The sequence below is a fragment of the Cnephaeus nilssonii genome (assembly GCF_951640355.1).
Source record: "Cnephaeus nilssonii genome assembly, chromosome: 6".
NCBI classification, from domain to species: Eukaryota; Metazoa; Chordata; class Mammalia; order Chiroptera; family Vespertilionidae; genus Cnephaeus; species Cnephaeus nilssonii.
In genome coordinates, this window is record NC_137077.1 from 101249483 (window position 1) to 101269601 (window position 20119).

The window sequence follows — 20119 nt, forward strand, 5'->3', positions numbered from 1 at the left end:
AATCGAACCCGGGACCCTTCAGTCCGCAGGCCGACGCTCTATCCACTGAGCCACACCGGCCAGGGCTCTGGCTCTATTTTTGTTCATCAGTTTGTGTTGTTCATTATATTCCACAAATGAGTGAGATCATTTGATATTTAGCTTTTTCTGATTGGCTTATTTTGCTTAGCATGATGCTCTCCAGGTCCATCCATGCTGTTGCAAATGGTAAGAATTCCTTTTTTTTTACAGCAGCGTAGTATTCCATTGTGTAGATGTACCACAGTTTTCTAATCCACTCATCTGCTGATGGGCACTTAGGCTGTTTCCAAATCTTAGCTATTGTAAATTGTGCTGCTATGAACATAGGGGTGCATATATCCTTTATGATTGGTGTTTCTGATTTCTTGGGATATATTCCTAGAAGTGGGATTACTAGGCCAAATGGGAGTTCTATTTTTAATTTTTTGAGGAAATTCCATTCCATACTGTTTTCCACAGTGGTGGCACCAGTTTGCATTCCCACCAGCAGTGCAAGGGGGTTCCTTTTCTCCACATCCTCTCCAGCACTTGTCATTTGTTGATTTGTTGATGATAGCCATTCTGACAAGTGTGAGATGGTACCTCATTGTCGTTTTGATTTGCATCTCTTGGATGATTAGTGAGTTTGAGCATGTTTTCATGTATCTCTTGGCCTTTATGTCCTCTTTTAAAAAGTGTCTATTTAGGCCCTTTGCCCATTTTTTGGTTAGGTTGTTTATCTTCCTTTTGTTAAGTAGTATGAGTTCCCTGTAAATTTTGGACATTAAACCCTTATTGGAGATAACATTGGCAAATATGTTCTCCCATGCAGTGGGCTTTCTTGTTGTTTTGTTGATGGTTTCTTTTGCTGTGCAGAAGCTTTTTATTTTGATGTAGTCCCATTTGTTTATTTTCTCCTTAATCTCTCTTGCCCTAGGATCTGTGTCTGTAAAGATATTGCTATGACATATGTCTGCAATTTTGCTGCCTATGGATTTTTCTAAGATTTTTATGGTTTCCCATCTTATGTTTAAGTCATTTATCCATTTTGAGTTTATTTTTGTGTATGGTGTAAGTTGGTGGTATAGTTTCATTTTGTTGCATGTATCTGTCCAATTTTCCCAACACCTTTTATTGAAAAGACTGTCTTGACTCCATTGTATGCTCTTGCCTCCTTTGTCAAATATTAATGGAGCATACTGGCTTGGGTCAATCTCTGGGTTCTCTGTTCAGTTCCATTGGTCTGTATGTCTGTTCTTGTGTCAGTCCAAGGCAGTTTTGAGAATAGTGGCTTTGTAATATAGCTTGATATCTGGAATTGTGATCCTTCCAACATTGTTCTTCTTTCTCAGGATTGCTGCAGCTGTTCGGGGTCTTTTTTTTATTCTAGATGAGTATTTGGAGAGTTTGTTCTAGGTCTATGAAATATTCTGTTGGTGTCTTCACAGGGATTGCATTGAATCTCTATATTTCTTTGGGTAGTACGGACATTTTAATGATGTTGATTCTACTAATCCATGAATACAGTATATTCTTCCATTGTCTTCCTCTATCTCATTTTTCAAAGTCCTGTAGTTTTCTGAGTACAGGTCCTTTACCTCCTTGGTAAAATTTATTCCTAGGTATCTTAATTTTTTAGTGCAATGGTAAATGGGATTGTTTTTTAGTCTCTCTTTCTGTGAGTTCATTATAGGTGTATAAAAAAGCCATAGACTTCTGGGTGTTAATTTTGTATCCTGCTACATTGCCGAATTCATTTATTAAGTCTAGTAGTTTTTTTGATGGAGTCTTTGGGGTTTTCTATGTACAATATCATGTCATCTGCTAATAATGACAATTTTACTTCTTCTTTTATAATTTGGATGCCTTTCATTTCTTCTTCTTGTCTGATCGCTAAGGCTAGCACTTCCAGTACTATGTCGAACAGGAGTGGTGAAAGTGGGCATCCCTGTCTTGTTCCTGTTCTTATGGGAAATGGTTTTAGTTTTTGCCCATTGAGTATGATGTTGGCTGTAGTTTTGTCATATATGGCCTTTATCATTTTGAGATATGCTCCCTCTATTCCAACTTTGCTGAGTGGTTTTATCAAAAATGCATGTTGGATTTTGTCAAATGCTTTTTCTGTGTCTATTGATATATGATCATGTGATTTTTGCCTTTCAATTTGTTTATGTGATGTATCGCGTTTATTGATTTATAAATATTATACCAACCTTGCATCCCTGGAATAAATCCCACTTGATCATGGTGTATGATCTTTTTAATATATTGCTGGATCCGATTTGCTAATATTTTGTTGAGGATTTTAGCATTTATGTTCATCAGGGATATTGGCCTGTAATTCTCTTTCTTTGTAATGTCTTTATCTGGTTTTGGAATTAGGGTAATGTTGGCCTCATAAAAAGAGTTTGGAAGTGTTCCTTCCTCTTGAATTTTCTGAAATAGTTTGAGGAGTATAGGTGTTAGTTCTTCTATGAATGTTTGGAAAAACTCCCCTATGAAGCCATCTGGACCTGGGCTTTTGTTTGGTGGGAGTTTTAAAATTACTTCTATTTCATCAGTTGTTATTGGCCTATTCAGGTTTTTTGATTCTCCCTGATTCAGTTATGGGAGATAGTATTTTTCTAGGAATTTGTCTATTTCATCCACATTGTCCAGCTTGTTAGCATACAGTTGTTCATAGTATTTTCCTACAATCCTTTGTATTTCTGTGGTGTCCATGGTTCCTTCTCCACTTTCATTTCTGATTTTATTTATTTGGGTCCTGTCTCTTTATTTCTTGATGAGTCTGGCTAGTGGTTTATCAATTTTGTTTATCCTTTCAAAGAATCAGATCTTGGTTTCATTGATTTTTTTTTTTTGTATTTTTTTAAGTCTCTATGTAAATTTTTTTTTTCTGCTCTATTTTTTATTATTTCCTTCCCTCTACTTACTCTGGGCTTTTTTTGTTTTTCTCTTTCTAGTTCTTTAAGTTGTAGGGTTAAGTAATTTACTGCTAATTTTTCTTGTTTTTTGAGGTATGCCTGTAGTGCTAACATGTGGTCTATCTTTGTGAATGATCCATGTGCACTTGAGAAGAATGTATATTCTGCTGCATTGGGGTAAAATGTTCTATAAATGTCTATTAAATCCATCTGATCCAGTGTGTCCTTTAGAGTCTCTGTTTCCTTGTTAATTTTTTGTCTGAAAGATCTGTCCAGGGAAGTCAGAGGGGTGTTAAAGTCCCCTACTATGACTGTATTGTTGTCAATCTCCCCATTAAAGTCATATATATACATGTATGTGTATGTGTGTGTGTGTGTGTGTGTGTGTGTGTGTGTGTACTGGCCCTTAGGAAGCGCAAAGAGCATGGCGCTTCCTAAGGGCCAGCACACACACACACACACACACACACACACACACACACACACATTTAGGTGCAACTATATTGGGTGCATAAATGTTTGCCAGTGTTCTATCCTCTTGTTGGATCGATCCCTTTAGTATTATGTAGTGACCTTTGTTGTCTCTTGTGATGGCCTTCATTTTAAAGTGTATTTTGTCGGATATGAGTATTGCTACTCCAGCTTTTTTTTTTTCTTTTCCATTTGCATGGAAATTTTTTCCATCCCTTCACTTTTATCCTGTGTATGTCTTTCATTTTGAGGTGGGTCTCTTGTAGATAGCGTATAGTTGGGTGATGTTTTTGTATTCATTCAGCTACCCTAATCCTTTTGATTAGAGCATTTAATCCATTTACATTTCCAGCTACTCTGGCAGCCTCGAACTCCAACATCTATGTCATCATTCTACTGAGAATTCTTGTTTCAGTTCTAACCTCCATGTGCCTCAGGAACTGAGAAATGTCTTCAGTTGAAAAGCTGAATAATGGCACTCGCCTTATTTGCCTTCCTTCTTTCAAAGACTGTGTCCCCTCCAGTTCTGCCTGTTTTTTTTATTTTTTATTGCATTCCAGGTCTTCAGAGAGAGGCTTTCAGATAGATGTCCAGGGCTAGTAAGTATTATTGTCAGGAGTATTAGTCAGATACAAGCTTTTCTATTGTTCCAGAAACCAGAACTCTCTCAATATGTAAAATTTCATCATTCCTTTTTAGTCTAATACAAGTCAAACACATGAAGAGTCTGAAAACTTGGGAATAGGCCTGAAATATGAAAACCCTGGCACTTTAGAGGTGATGGCAGGGAATTAGAAACTGCTGTTCAATGAATACTGGCTGTTTGTTTAATAATGTGTTTTTTTATATTTAAAAAAATCTCTTGGGAGAACCAAGATGGCAGCATAGGTAAACACCTGTACTCACTGCCTCCCAGAACCACATCAACATTACAACTAAAGGTGATTAAAAATGGTATTGGAGTATGTGGGTATTACACAGACATGCTCTGAGGACCAAACTGGAATTACAACTAAAATACAAAAAAATCCTTGCCCTAGCTGGTTTGGTTCAGTGGCTAGAGCATTGGCCCACAGACTAAAGGGTCCTGGGTTCAATTCTGATCAAGGACACACACCTTGGTTTCAGGTTCCCCGACCCTGGTCAGGGTGTGTGTAGGAGGCAACCAATCGATGTGTTAATTTCACATCGATGTTTTTCTCTGTCTCTCCCTCTCCCTACCATTCCCTCTAAATCAATGGGAAAATATCCTTAGGTGAGGATTAAAACAAACAAAAAAAAATAAATAAATACTCACTCATCTAGGGGAAATGATGAACAACGTAGACTGATGAACAAGAACAGACCCAGAAACAAGGAGGCATCAATCGGACTGTCGGGCTTCAGAGGGAGGGTAGGGGAGGGTAGGGGTAGGTGGGGAGATCAACCAAAGGACTGTGTGCATGCATATGAGCCTAATCAATGGTTAAGGACAACAGGGGGGTGGGGGCATCCGTGGGGAGGGGTGTGGGATGGGAATGGGGGGATGAGGACAAATATGTGACACCTTAATCAATAAAGAAATTTTAAAAAAATCCTGACTAATCAACTGAAGACTAGCTGGAGAGAACCCTGATCACCGAGGACAGAAACTGGAGACTGCATAGAGACTGGTAGGTAGGGAGCAGGTGTGAAAGGGCAGGCTTGGCTCCCACAGACAGCAGCTGAAGTTCTGGAGAGATACCTTAGCAGTGGAGGGTTGCCACTGAGAACTCTGAGGTTTAATCCCCCAGACGAGCCCCCCAGAAGACAGCACCAGAACTGAGAAAGGTGTCCATATAACACCTGGCTATGAAAAGCAGCAGGGTTGCTGTCTGCCAGGGAAAGATAGCTGGAAATGCAGGTGTCCTCTTAAAGGGCCAGTGCACAAAATTCTGTGTGCAGCCACTCACATTGTGCTTAGCATAGAGAGAGCAGAGTGGACTGGAGCTGTATGAGCAGAATCCAGGGTTGGGGGCTCTGGGGTTAGAACTCAGAAGGCAGACACCCAGGTTTCCTGTGCTGAGTCATTCCCTCATGCTGCAGAGGTCATCTTTCTCATGCAGACATTTGCTATCCAGGTAGTTTTGGAGCGGGGGCGGGGGGAGAGGGAGGGAAGGAGATGGTTTACCCTATTGAAAAACACCTTGCCCCACACTGTGAAGTTTCTAAGGCCCAGTAAGAGACTGAGAATAACAATTAGGCTCCAGGCAGAAGCAAGTGGCCCACCCTGTTGGAAAAACTCTCACCACACCTGTGGACGATTGCCTGAGGGGTACTCAATACTTAATCCAATCAGTCTTCAGGCAGAGGCAGGTTTCTGGAGGCTTTGAGTCTTTGCGTAATCTAATTAGTCAAAAACAGTGGTTGACACTGTCCTGCACTAAAGATTGAGAGATGTAGCAGATATACCTAATACATAGTCACAAATCCAAAGAGGTAATCAAAATGAGGAGACCAAAAAAACCCCCAAAAAACAACAACACAACCCCCAAATAAAAGAACAAGAGAATTCTCCAGAAGAAGAGATGAATGAAATGGAGATAAGAAATTTATCTGATATAGAGTGAAGAATTATGATGGTAAAGATACTCAACAGCATGAAAAAGGTACAGTAAGTATGAAAACAGAAATAATGAATGACATAGAACAAATAAAGGACACATTGGGCCCTAGCTGGTTTGGCTCAGAGGATAGAGCGTCTGCCTGTGGACTTAAAGGTCCCAGGTTTGATTCCAGTCAAGGACACATGCCCAGGTTGCAGGCTCCATCCCCAGTAGGGGGCATACAGGAGACAGTCGATCAATGATTCTCTGTCATCATTGATGTTTCCATCTCTCTCTTCCTCTCCTTTCCTCTCTGAAATCAATAAAAATATATATTAAAAAAATAAAGAACACACTGGAAGGAATACACAGCAGATTAGGAGAAGCTGAGGATTGGATCAGTGAATTAGAAGACAAGGTGAAAAAAAATCACTCAATAAGAGAACCAAAATGAAACAAACAATAAAAAAACACAGGAGGACAGCTTTAGGGAGCTGTAGAACATGAAATGTAACAATATTTGCATAGCAGGTGTTTCAGAAGAGGCAGAAAGAAAGAAAGAAAGAAAGGGATAGAAAACGTGTTTGAAGAAATAATGGCAGAAAACTTCCCTAACCTGGTAAAGGAAAAAGTCACACAAGTTCAGAGGGCAAAGAGAACCCCAAGCAAGAAGAATCCAAACAGGTTCATGCCCAGACACATCATAATTAAAATGCCAAAAATTAAAGACAAAGAGAGAATCTTAAAGACAGCAAGAGAAAAGCAAACTGTTAACTACAAAGGAGTTCCCATAAGGATGACACCTGATTTCTCATCAGAAACTCTACAGACCAGAAAAGAATGGCATGAAATACTCAAGGTAATGGAAAGGAAGAATCTGAAACTAAGATTACTATATCAAGCAAGGCTATAATTCAAAATGGACAATGAAATGAAGAGCTTCCCAGACCAAAAAAAAAAAAAAAAAAAAAGGCTAAAGGAGTTTATCACCACCAAGCCAGCATTACAAGAAATGCTAAAGGGACTGCTGTAATGAAAAGAAGAAACAGAGAGAGAAACCTAGGTTTACAGAATTGAAATGGCAATAAATAAGTACCTACCAATAAAAACCCTAAATTTAAATGGATTAAATACTCTGATCAAAAGACATAGGACAGCTGAACGGATACAAAACTTGACCTGACTATATAGTGTCTACAAGACACCCACCTCAGAACAAAAGACACATACAGGATGAGAGTGAAGGGATGGGAAAAATTTTCCATGCAAATGGAAAAGAAAAAAACCAAACTGGGGTAGCAATACTCATATCTGACAAAATAGACTTCAAAATGAAGGCCATCACAAGAGACAATAAAGGTCACTACATAATACTAAAGGGATTGATCCAAGAAGAGGATATAACCCTAATAAACATATATGCACCCAATATGTTTCATATATATAAAAAAACTTCAAAAGGACAATAAGGGAGAGATCAGCAGCAATACAGTCATAACACCCTGCTGACTTCACTGGATAAATCTTCCAGGCAAAAAATTAACAAGGAAACAATGACTCTAAAGGACACAGTGGATCAGATGAATTTAATAGACACTTCTAGAACATTTCACCCCAAAGCTGCGTTCATATGGGCCATTCACAAAGATAGACCACATGTTAGGACACAAAACAAGTCTCTACAAGTTCAAGAAGATTGAAATCATATCACTCATCTTCTCAGATCACAGGGGAATGAAGTTAGAAATCAACTATAGTAAAAACACTCAAAAACATTCAAATACATGGATGCTAAATAGCATGTTATTAAACAATGAATGGGTTACCAATGAGATCAAGAAAGAAATTCCTGGAAACAAATGAAAATGAACTCACAACAACCCAAAATCTCTGGGACATATCCAAAGCAGTCCTGAGAAGGAAGTTCAAAACACTACAGTCCTACCTCAAAAAACAGAAATATTAATAATAAACTATTTAACCCTACAACTTAAAGAATTAGAAAGAGAACAACAAGAAACATAGATGCTAAAATCCTTAATAAAATATTAGCAAATTAGATCTAGCATTATATTAAAAAGATCATGCACCATGACCAAGTGGGATTTATTCCAGGGATGCAAGTTGGAATATTGATTTGAAAATCAGTGAATGTGATACATCACATAAACAAATTGAAAGATGAAAATCACATGATCATAGTAATAGATGCAGAAAAAGCATTCACCAAAAAACAACACCCATTTTTGATTAAAAACTCTCAGTAAGGTGGGAATAGAGGAAGTGTATCTCAACATAACAAAGGCCATATATGGCAAACCTACAGGTAACATCATACTCAATGCACATAAACTAAAACCATTTCCTCTAAGAACAGGAACAAGACAGGGATGCCCACTTTCACCACACCTGTTCAACATAGTACTGGAACTGCTAGTCATAGTGATCAGACAAGAAGAAGAAATAAAAGGCATCCATATTGGAAAGGAGTAAGTAAAACTCTCATTATTTGCAGATGACATGATATTGTACTAGAAAACCCTAAAGACTCCACCAAAAAGCTACTAGATTTAATAAATAAATTTGGCAATGTAGCAGGATACAAAATCAACACCCAGAAATCTATGGCTTTTTTATATACCAATAATAAACTCACAGAAAGAGAAACGAAACAAACCACCCCATTTACCATTTCAACAAAAAAATTAAGATACTTAGGAATAAACTTAACCAAGGAGATAAAAGACTTGTACTCAAAAAACTACAGGACGTTGAAAAAAAGAGGTAGAAGATATAAATATACCATGTTCATGGATTGGTAGAATTAACATCATTAATATGTCCATACTGCTCAAGGCAATCTATAGATTTAATGCAATCCCTACTAAAATACCAACAGCATATTTCACATATCTAGATCAAATACTCCAAAAACTTATATGGAACCAAAAAAGATCCCAAATAGCCACAACAATTTTGAGAAAGGACAAAGTTGGAGGAATCACAATACCAGATATCAAGTTATACCACAAAGCCACCATAATCAAAATAGCCTGGTACTGGCATAAGAACAGGCATACAGATTAATGCAACAGAACAGAGACCCCAGAAATTGACCCAAGCCATTATGCTCAATTAATATTTGAAAAAGGAGGCAAAAGCATACAGTGGAGTCAGGAAAGTCTCTTCAAATAAATGGTGTTGGGAAAACTGGGCAGGTACATTCAAAAAAAAGAAACTAGACCACCAACATACACCATACACAAGAATAAACTCAAAATAGATAAAAGACTTAAATATAAGTTAGAAAACTATAAAAATCCTAGAAGAAACCATAGGCATCAAAATTTCAGACATCTCTCATAGCAATATGTTTATGGATACATCTGCTAGGGCAAAGGAAACTAAGGAGAAAATAAACAAATGGGACTACTCAAAATAAAAAGCTTCTGCACAGCAAAAGAAACCATCAACAAAACAAAAAGGGAGCCCACTGTATGGGAAAACATATTTGGCAATGATACATCTTATAAAGGGTTAATATCCAAAATATATAAGGAACTCATACAACTTAATAAAAGGAAGACAAAAAATTAAAAAATTGGCACCTGTCAGAATGGCCATCATCAACAAATCAACAAATGACAAGTGCTGACAAGGATGTGAGAAAAGGGAACCATCATTCACTGCTGGTGGGAATGCAGACTGGTGCAGCCATTATGGAAAACAGTATGGAGTTTCCTCAAGGAATATAACCTAAGATTCTGGAAACCCCAAACAACATCAGAAAGAATATTTGCACCCCTATGTTTATAGCAGCACAATTTACCATAGCTAAGATCTGGAAACAGCCCAAGTGGCCATCAGTAGATGAGTGGATAAAAAGGCTGTGGTACATTTATTCCATGGAACACTATGCAGCAGTATCTCTTACCCTTTGAGACAGCATGGAAGGACCTGGAGAGTATCATGCTAAGTGAAATAAGTCAGTGAGAGAAAGACAAGTATCACATGATCTCACTCATATGTGGAACCTAATTAACAAAATAAACTGATCAAGGGAGTGTATTCAGAGACATGGAAGCATGGAACAGAGTGCAGAATCTCAAAGGGATGGTGGGGGAGGGTGGGTGGGTGGGAGGTAATCAACCAAAGACCTTGTATGAATATAAGCATTACCCATGAACACAATAGGGTGGTGAAGGCCTGGGGCTGAGGGAGGGGGCGGGCTGGAGGGGCGTCAATGGGGAAAAAAAAGGAACATGTGCAATACTTTCAACAATAAAATTTAAAATAAATGAAGAAAGAAATAAAAAACAAAAACAAAATTGCAACTAAAATACAGAAGAACCATCATTTAGAACCACCTGAAAGCTCAATGAATGGAAGTCCTACAACTAGAGAAGTAAAGAAGAAGGCACATTGAGACTGGTAGAAGGGGCAGAGGGGCAGCCAGGGTTAGACCAGCACCTACTTGTGCCACTTTTTAAATCGGGAGGGAAATCATCTTTGTGGAGGCCGCCTGTGAGGAGCAAGGGGTCCCAGCCCTACACCAGACCCCCAGCCCAGGCTCCCAGACCTGGGAAGAGAATTCCCTCTAAAACAGGCTGTAAAAACCAATAGGGATTGGAGCTCAGTGGCACGGAGGCTGCTGGAGACCCAAATGTTCCCTTTAAAGGGGCAGCACAATAACTGAACTTACAAACTCCACTTCCTCTGAGCTCCAGCACCAGGGCAAGGCTCTGGGGGACCCAGACACATATGAGAAGGAACTGCATTGTATGGCATTGGAGCAGTAACTGGGGGTCAGCTTTCTCCCAGATGGAGGTGCTCATAAAGGTCATTGTTCCTGTGCTGGGACCTCCCCTGTTGCAGGGCTGACTGACAGTTGTGTCTGTTTGCTCTGCTCTGGTGATTCCCTGAGAACCTTCCCCATCCAATTTGAAGCCCCACCCAACCTGTTTGCAGTGGCTTTTGCATATGAATGGCCTGTCCTAGCTCAAGCTTCAGACTTCCCTAAAATCTCTCAAACAAGCTACAGCTGGGTCAGCATGCCCCAAACCTATCAATAAAGGGTCCAAGACCCTGCACAAACACAAGCCTGCCTTGCTTCACAGCCGGCTCTTGCCTGGGCACCTCTAATCCCAATACAAATAGCCCCTGCAGAGTGGACCCAGTCAGTGGCTGACTTTGCACCTCGCTGGAGGCCCCAGAGCCAGTGCACCCAGTGGACAGCTTCTGACCATAGCAGATTGCAACTCTACACATCCATAAGTGACACACTCAAGGGGCACACTCAGTGAGCGCCAAAGCCCCACTGAAGCAAGTCCAGCTCCATAGGGGTGTTTCTGGCACAGCAGCTCTCTCACTTTAGCCACAGCTGGTCCTCACAGCCAATTGGCTTGGAGATCAACTCCTCTGAGAGACGCCAACAGCAACCAAGGCTCAACTACAAGACTGTGCACATAGCCCACACCATGGATGTACCTAGAGTGCCCAGCTGAGGTGACTGGGGAGGCTGAGCCACTGGGCCCTACAGGACACGTACTACACAAGGCCACTCTACCAATTCCAAAAGACACTACAGCTCTACCTAAAACATAGAAACAAACACAAGGAAACAGCCAAAATGGGAAGATAAGGAATCATGTCACAAATGAAAGAAATGGAAGGAAGCAAACTTTTGGATACAGAGTTCAAAACCATGGTTATAAGGTTACTCAAGGATCTTCATGGGACTTTCAAGGATCCAGAACATCAAAAACATGAAAAAGGACTCGTCAGAAATTAAGCATACACTAACTGAAATAAAAAATAATTTACAGGGATTCAACAGTAGAGTAGAGGAGTCCAAAAATCAAATCAACAATGTGGAATATGAGGAAGCAAAAGACACCCAATAAGAAGAGAAAAAAGAAAAAAGAATCCAAAAATATGAAGTTAATGTAAAGAGCCTCTGAGATAACTTCAAGTGTACCAACATTCGCATTATGGGGTTGCCAGAAGAAGATGAGAAAGAGCAAGACATTGAAAACCTATTTGAAGAAATAATGACAGAAAACTTCCCCTACCTGGTGAAGAAAATAGACTTACATGTCCAGAAAGAACAGAGCGTTCCAAACAAGAGGAACCCAAAGAGGACCACAGCAAGACACATCATAATTAAAATGCCAAGGGCTAAAGACAAAGAGAGAATCTTAAAAGCAGCAAGAGAAAAGCAGTTAGTTATGACTGTCAGATGATTTCTCAACAGAAACTTTGTAGGCCAGAAGGGAGTGGCAAGAAATATTCAAAGTGATGAATAGCAAGGACCTACAACCAAGATTACTCTGCCCAGCAAAGCTCTCATTAGGGTCAGATAAAGAGCTTCACAAAGAAGAAAAAGCTAAAAGAGTTCATCACTACTTAAATCAGTATTATGAAATGTTAAAGGTTATTGAAGAAGAAGAAAAGAAGGAGGAGGAGGAGGAGAAGGAGGAGGAGGAGGAAGAGGAGAAGAAGGGGAACAAGAAGAAGAAAATATGAACAATAAAATGGCAACAAATAAATACCTATCAACAATTGAATGTAAAAATCAAAATAAACAAACAAGAAATCTAATGAACAAAATAAACTGGTCAAATAAAATAGAATCAGAGGTATGGAAGCATGGAACAGACTGATGAATCTCAGAAGGAAGCGGGGAGGGAGGGCTGGAAGAGATTAATCAAAGATCTTACCTATGGACACAGACAGGAGGGTCGTGAAGGCCTGGGGCCCGTTGGGAACCAGGTGGAGAGGGAAAATGGGAGGGGAGGGGACATCTGTAATATTCTCAACAATAAAGATTAAAAATAATAATAATAAACAAATCTCTTAGCCCAGCCGGTGTGGCTCAGTGGTTGAGTGTTGATCCATGAACCCGGAGGTTATGGTTCAATTCCTGGTCAGGGCATTTGCTGCTGGGGTTGTGGGCTCGATCCCCAGTAGGGGGCATGCAGGAACCAGGCAATTGATGATTCTCTCTCATCATTGATGTTTCTATCAACCTCTTCCTTCCTTTCTCTGAAATCAATTATAACATAGGAAAAAATAATTTAAAAATCTCTTAACCTAGGGCTAGCATTTGGCCTTCAAACTACTTTCGGGTTTGAGGATGTCCAGGATCTTCTCATCCATCCAATTCATTGTCATAAAAAGAATCAGGTCCAGCTGAACAACCTGCTCTGGCAGAGACTGACTGGCTGCTTATTAAAATTGTCTTCTCTTCCTGGGCACAAAGTCCTGTATCTGGGTGGGGCTCTGTGATGAATTCTTGCCACATTTTCACTCTCTTGCTGATGTTTACCTGGTAAATGATGCCAGAGTCATCTTTTTTCTTCTTTTCTTCCACCAGAGTAATTTTAAAGATACATGTTGATGATAGTAGAGCCACAATACGGAAAGGGCCTGGGTCTCTAAATGACTATGTGGAGTGGAACTTCCCTGCTTACTGATATTTGACTGTGATATGGGCAAGAAAGTAATCTTTGTGTTAAGTGACTTAAAATTTGAATTTTTAAAAATAGTTATTGCTACTTATGCTAATAAATTTGCAAAGGTGATACCCTAATTGGTGATAAAGATATGACTAGAAACTAGTCCCCTATTTCCTTTTATGATTAACAAATATAATTCCATTCATATGTAACTTATATAATTATTATATTAATACACTAGCTTACAAAAATTATAATAATTAGAGCATGTGATTTAATGAATAGAAAAATAGTGACTTACCTAGAGATCGAATGCCTTTTTGTTCAAGAAAACTCTTCAAAAGAGTTGTATTCAGATTTAATATGAGTCCCAGTGCTGGTGTAAGTTTCCAGAAGCCATCCTATGAAGTTCAGAAAACAAATTTAAGTAACATTCTTGAAATTTCATCACATAAGAAATTATGGGATGAGTAAGTTTCCAATTATTTCAATTCAGTTTATTAAGACATGTCTAAAATTTTTATTACTGTAAAACCAAAGTTCCTCACATACTAGTGACACAGTACATACTATAGACACTAAGTATCTAGTGGCATTTATAAAAAGTCTGAAAAAAGGCACATGTGTAGAGATATTTTAAAAATGGTACTATATATTTTTTCTTCTAACAATGCATTGTTTCTCAAAGCAATGTTCCTCAAACTTTTAAATAGCATGATTCCTTTGTTAAATGTTAAAAATATGCCTTATGATATATGAAACTGACAATTTTTTACTAAATATAAAATTTTTAAGTTGAATATGCTCTTTAAAATTACTTCCTTGTGTTCACTGTCCCCCACCCACCCCAGCAAAGAACCACTGTTTTTCAGGCTACCCTTTGTCACATGCTTATGGGAGTGAGGTAAGCTTCCATGTGAGGATTAGACAGACTCTAGGTCTCAGGGGAACCCAAACAGGGAGCAGAAAGGAGGGTGATGTCACAGGCAGGTGCATATGTTAAAGAATCTATGGCCATAATTTGAAAAATACCAGCAGTGATAATATGTGCCAACCAGTACTGAACAGGTGCTAGGTGGTATTTTATCTTTTCAGCCATTCTTTGTGGAGGTATTATTATTATAGCCACTTTGCAGATTGAGGACACTGCAGCACAGAAAGGTTAAGGTACTTGTTCAAAGTTACACAGCTAAGAAGTGGCACAGCCAGGATTTGAGCCCCAACAGTCTGGCTCCAGGGTCCACAGATAGCAGTGGCTGCTATGCTGCTACCTATACTGCGTTTATGTACATCCTTCCAGGTTAGGGCAGCTGGGCAGCTGTTATTATCTTGTTTAAACCTGAAACCACAATATGATGTAGATACTATTATTATTCCTATTATATGGGTAAGGAAACTGAGGCTGAGAAAGGTTATCTGACTTGCCCCAAATCACCAAGTAGCAGCGTTGGGTCTCAAACTTAGTCTTATACTAAATCCAGTTGTTTCTGTTACTAAACTACATCAAAAGAAATAATTACAGATGTGAGAGAGGGCCTTAGTACCTGTGCAGGAGGTAAATCTCTTTAATCATTCCATTTGAGAAGCTAATAAGCACAATCCTAGATCCTGACACATGCTCTAACACAATCTTACATACTGAGTTACATTCCCAGGATCTTCTGCAGAAATATTTAGAGTATGCTTACTAGTATAGTGTCTGTGCTTAACATGACAATGGGAAATTCATGTGACTTGCAGAGCATCAGTCTTAGAACCTAGGAAATTAAGGTCTTACCCTTGGCCCATTCAGGGATGCTCATTTTCAGCTGAGAAATATTATCATTCACTAGCATGATATTCTGGCCAAAGAGTTATAAGTAGAGAGACAAACAACAGTCATCATAGAGTACACTGTTTTGTGCAATTGCCTTTTTATTTCTCAGTAAGATTTTCTCAATGAAGGAAGCAGTGTGTTGATACACTCTGGCACAAGTCCCTTCTTAACTCACTGTGGATTGGTCATATACAGTTCGATGACCAGCTACTTGATTTATGAAGCAAATCAACAACAGATATAGGTGAAATAAAACTAATACCTCGGTTTGCAGACTGAAGAGTTCAGTCCCAGGTACAAAATTCATCCAGCTTTCCTTGCCGTCTATGTCATCCCCGTCGTTTAGTACCAGAAAGCTTGCAGGAAAGTCTCTTCTTGTTATATCAGATTTTTCTACCTTTTTAAAAAGCCTACTTGCCAAAAATCCTGGTGTTTCACCACTTTCTGTTTCAAAAGAACTTAAGCCAGTCAAATATGTATGTGGGAGAGAATCTGATGATGCAGCTCTTGCAGAAATATTTGATGGAGAATCCTCATATGTTGGAGGAGCCCCATAGTGAGCAAAGCCAATCTGATGCATTGGCTGCCTGTAACTGGTGCTCAAGGGAGCTGAGGAATTTGGAAAACGAAGAGGAGAGGAACCAGGAAGAAAATGAAAGCCAGACCCCCCGGGTGGACCAGGGGGAGGCAGTCTGGGAGAAGAGAACAAAGGATTCTGCTGAGGGGGAGAGTCCAACTCAAGGGAACTGTCAGTATAAGGACAGAGCTTAGGGCCTTCATCAATTTTAGGAAGATCAGACTGTCTGCAGCTAAATAAGTCACCTGAGAAAGCAGAACCAGTAAAAGATCCAAAAGGTGGGTTGTGGGAAGGCAGTCTGGGAGGAGAACCCCATTCAAGGGCAATGCCAGTAGAACAGCCTGTCTTAAGGCCTTGGTCATTATTAGATGGACCAAACTGCTTGGGACTAGCAAGAGAACCAAAAAGAGAGCTCTGAGGACAGAGGAAAGCAGAACCAACAGAGGCAGCAGCTAGGGAACTGGCTGAACCAGGGTCAGCAAAGGAGTTGGAAAGAGCCATTTTTGGTGAACTGGCTTTTGTAAATACTGGTTTAATTTCTGTGTATTTAAATGAACCTATCTGACTTAAGTCCAATGGCCTTTCTGCATCTCTACCTTCAAAATTGTGTATTGAAGGTTTTTCTGGTATGTGGGAACCTAAGCTAAGCACTCCAGAACCTTCAAAAACTTCCAGCTTAGATGATTTACATTTTCTTTTAGTCAAACGTTCAAGTTGCAGTTCTTCGTGCCATTCAGAGGATGCTGAAAGAGTCTGCCCAGAAGAAAAAATTATGATGTCAGGGAAAATGGAATAAAATCACCAATCAAGCCAATGCCCTTCTTAGTAGCTGACTTCCCTGTAGTCAAGCAATTGCTTATCCCAGAGCATTGAAAAACAACAACAAAAAAAGCTATTCAAGATCATTGAAATGAAACACCCTCATTTTATAGGTATGGAATATGAGATTTGGAGAAGATATCAGCAATAAATACATTACAGATCTTAATCTCTCTTAGTTCTCAGAATCACAGAATTTTGAACACCCTTATTTTTACACAAAAGAAAACTAAAGACCATAGAAGTAACTTACCCAAGATTTTACAATTAGCAGTATCATATGTGTAAACTAGCCCTAAAATAAGCTGGTAATTTGAAATAAAATTTTCTCGTCCTTTATACTGTTTTACAGCACTATTCAGAAAATAAGAAAACTGGGAAAAAAAACCTCAAAAGCTTTAAAGTAACTAAATGAATATATCTTTATACCAGAATATAAACAAAATATATAACAAAAGGAATTGAAAGGTGCTATGTTACTACTATTGTTTGAATATAATTTAAAGAGTATTCCTTAAATAGTTACATATAAATAAAATGCAGTTTTATATGAATTACAAGCCCTTGGAATTGGCTAGCCTCTAATTTTACCAATGTAAATGAGCTATTTAGAATTTTCAAGAATCAAGATGGTGGTGCCTCCCACAACCACATCAAAATTACAACTAAAATACAGAACAACCATCATTCAGAACCACCTGAAAGCTGGCTGAATGGAAGTCCTAATGAAGCATAGTAATCCCTCCTTTGGAAAACTGCTGTTTGAAACTGCTGTTTGAACTACTCTTATTCTTAGACAGTCCCTTGTTCTATAGGTCAACTCTATTATTTTTAGATAGTCCCTTATTCTGTAAAATAACTGTTTTAGTTTGAATAATAGAAAAAGATAAAAACTTAACTGTCTGATCTTGCAAGCTAGCCATCTAACATAATAGACTAATACTGATAATATTCCCATGCAAAATGTTTGTTCATTATGTATCCAAGGTCACAAACTATCTGCAAAAATAACTTACATAGAATTCTTTGTAAAATCTGCAGACAAAGAGCTCAAAAGGGTATAAATAAGGAAAACTTCCTCTATGTGTTGGCTCAGAATTTGACAGAGACCTTCTGCTCTGAGCCCGAGCATAATAAAGACTCCTAATTAATTGGCTTGTTAAGGTGTCTTGTATCTAGCTCGCTAATTTACGATACAACATTGCAACTAGAGAAGTAAAGAAGAAAGCACACTGAGATTGGTAGGAGGCACATAACGGGCTGGTCCCACACCCATGTTTGCCATTTTTTTAATTGGGAATTTAAAAAAAGGAGTAGTCCTTTCCCAGCTCAATCAAATTTTAAGTATAAATTTAAGTAATTAATATTGAAGAACATATGACAAGACATACATTCTAAAATAATAGTTAAAAATAATGTTTATCTGTTAAAAAAAGTTCTTAATCAGATAACTAAAAAAGAACAATTACAATAGTGATGGGCTAGACTTATTAAAGCATTTTGTTAAATTGCAATAATTATAACAGACAAATCAATAGGACAGAACACCTGGTCCAGCAACAGATCCTAAAACATGCGGGAATCTAGTAGATGATAAAGATGGCATTTCAAGTCAATAGGAGGAAAAGAAGAATTATGCAATAGATAGTGTTAGAAAAAGTTGGCAGTTACCTGAAAAAGAATAAAGTTGGTTTCAGACTTCCTATCTTATACCAGAATAGATTCCAATTGGGTGAAAAATTCAAACATGAAACCATAAAATGATGTAAAGATATAACTAAGGGGAAATTTAAAAAAAGCATAATCTCTGAACAGGAAAGGTATCTCTAAGCATGACAAAAAATAAAAATGATACAAAACAAAACCACCATAAGTGAATTTTAAAATTTACATGTAAACTGTTTGCTCCACATAAAACCACAGCACATTTACTAGTAAATAGTTATCCATTTTGCCTGGCTGGTGTGGCTCAATTGGTTGGGCTTCGTCCTGTGCACTGAAAGATTGTAGGTTCAATTCCATAAATAGCTACCTGTTTTTTGTTTTGTTTTTTTAATGTTTAAAAAGCTTCCTTTGGATCTGAAAGGAATGATTCAAAACCTGGCAAAGATATCACAAGAAAAGAAAACTACAGACCAATATTTTTGATGAATACAGATACAAAAATCCTAAAGAAAATACTACCAAATCAAATACAACAATACATTTAAAAAAAATGATACCTCACGATCAGTGGCATTCATTTCAGGGTCACAAGGATGCTTCAGCATACACAAATCAATCAATGTAATAAACCACATTAACAAAACAACAGATAAAAATCCTCTGATCTTATCAATAGATGCAGAAAAAACATTTGATAAAATACAACATCCACTTATGATTAAAACACTCAGTAAAGGAAAGTACCTCAACATAATAAAGGCCATGTATTACAAACCCTGAGCCAATATTATACTCAATGGTGAAAAACTGTAAGTTTTTCCTCTAAAATCAGGAACAAGACAAGGGTACCCACTCTCACCACTCTTACTCAACATAGTTCTGGAAGTCCTAGGCAGAGCAATAAGCAAAAGAAATAAATAAAAGGCATTCAAATCAGGAAGGAAGAAGTAAAAGTGTCACTTTTTGCAGATGACATGATTCTGTATATAGAATACCTTAAAGACTCCACCAAAAAACTACTAGAAATAGACAAATACAGTAAAGTTGCAGGATACAAAATCAACGTACAAAAATCCAATGCCTTCCTGTATACTAACAACAAAACCTCAGAAAAAGAAATGAAAAAAACAATACCTTTTGCAATTGCAACCAAAAGAATAAAATACCTAGGAATAAACAAAGGATGTGAAAGACCAAATACCAAAAACTACAAAGCATTATTAAAAGAGATAAAAAAGACACAATAAAATGGAAAGATATTCTGTGTTCACGAATTGAAAGAATCAACATAGTTAAAATGGCCATATTACCCAAAGCAATATACAGATTTAATGCATCCCCATCAAAATCCTAGTGTCGTTCTTTAAGGGCATAGAACAAAAACTCATCAGATTTGTATGGAACACAAAAGACCTCGAATAGCCAAAGCAATGAAGCCAGAGTTATCATACTACCTGACTTCAAATTATACTGCAGAGCTATGATAATTAAAAACAGCATGACATTGGCAGAAAAAGAGATCAATGGACAGAATTGAGAGCCCAGATATAAAAATCACATGTATATGGGCAGAAAATTTTTGATAAAGGAGACAGAAACATACAATGGAGTAAAGAAAGCCTCTTCAATAAATGGTGCTGGGAAAATTGGAAAGCCACATGCAAAATAATGAAACTAGATTATTTTGTCCCCATGTACAAAAATTAATTCAAAATCCATCAAAGACCTAAATATAAGATCTGAAACAATAAATTACATAGAAGAAAACATAGGTACTAAACTTATGGACCATGGTCGTAGAGAACATTTTATAAACTTGACCCCAA

General features: G+C 38.1%; 1 protein-coding gene across 1 annotated transcript in view; it reads right to left on the reverse strand.

The window, feature by feature from the left end:
* Positions 1-20119, reverse strand: part of PARP4 (poly(ADP-ribose) polymerase family member 4) — a 132226-nt gene that overhangs the window by 12627 nt on the left and 99480 nt on the right. The window contains 2 exon segments of the mRNA XM_079773967.1: positions 13718-13817; positions 15495-16562. Coding sequence (XP_079630093.1) covers positions 13718-13817; positions 15495-16562 — 1168 coding nt within the window.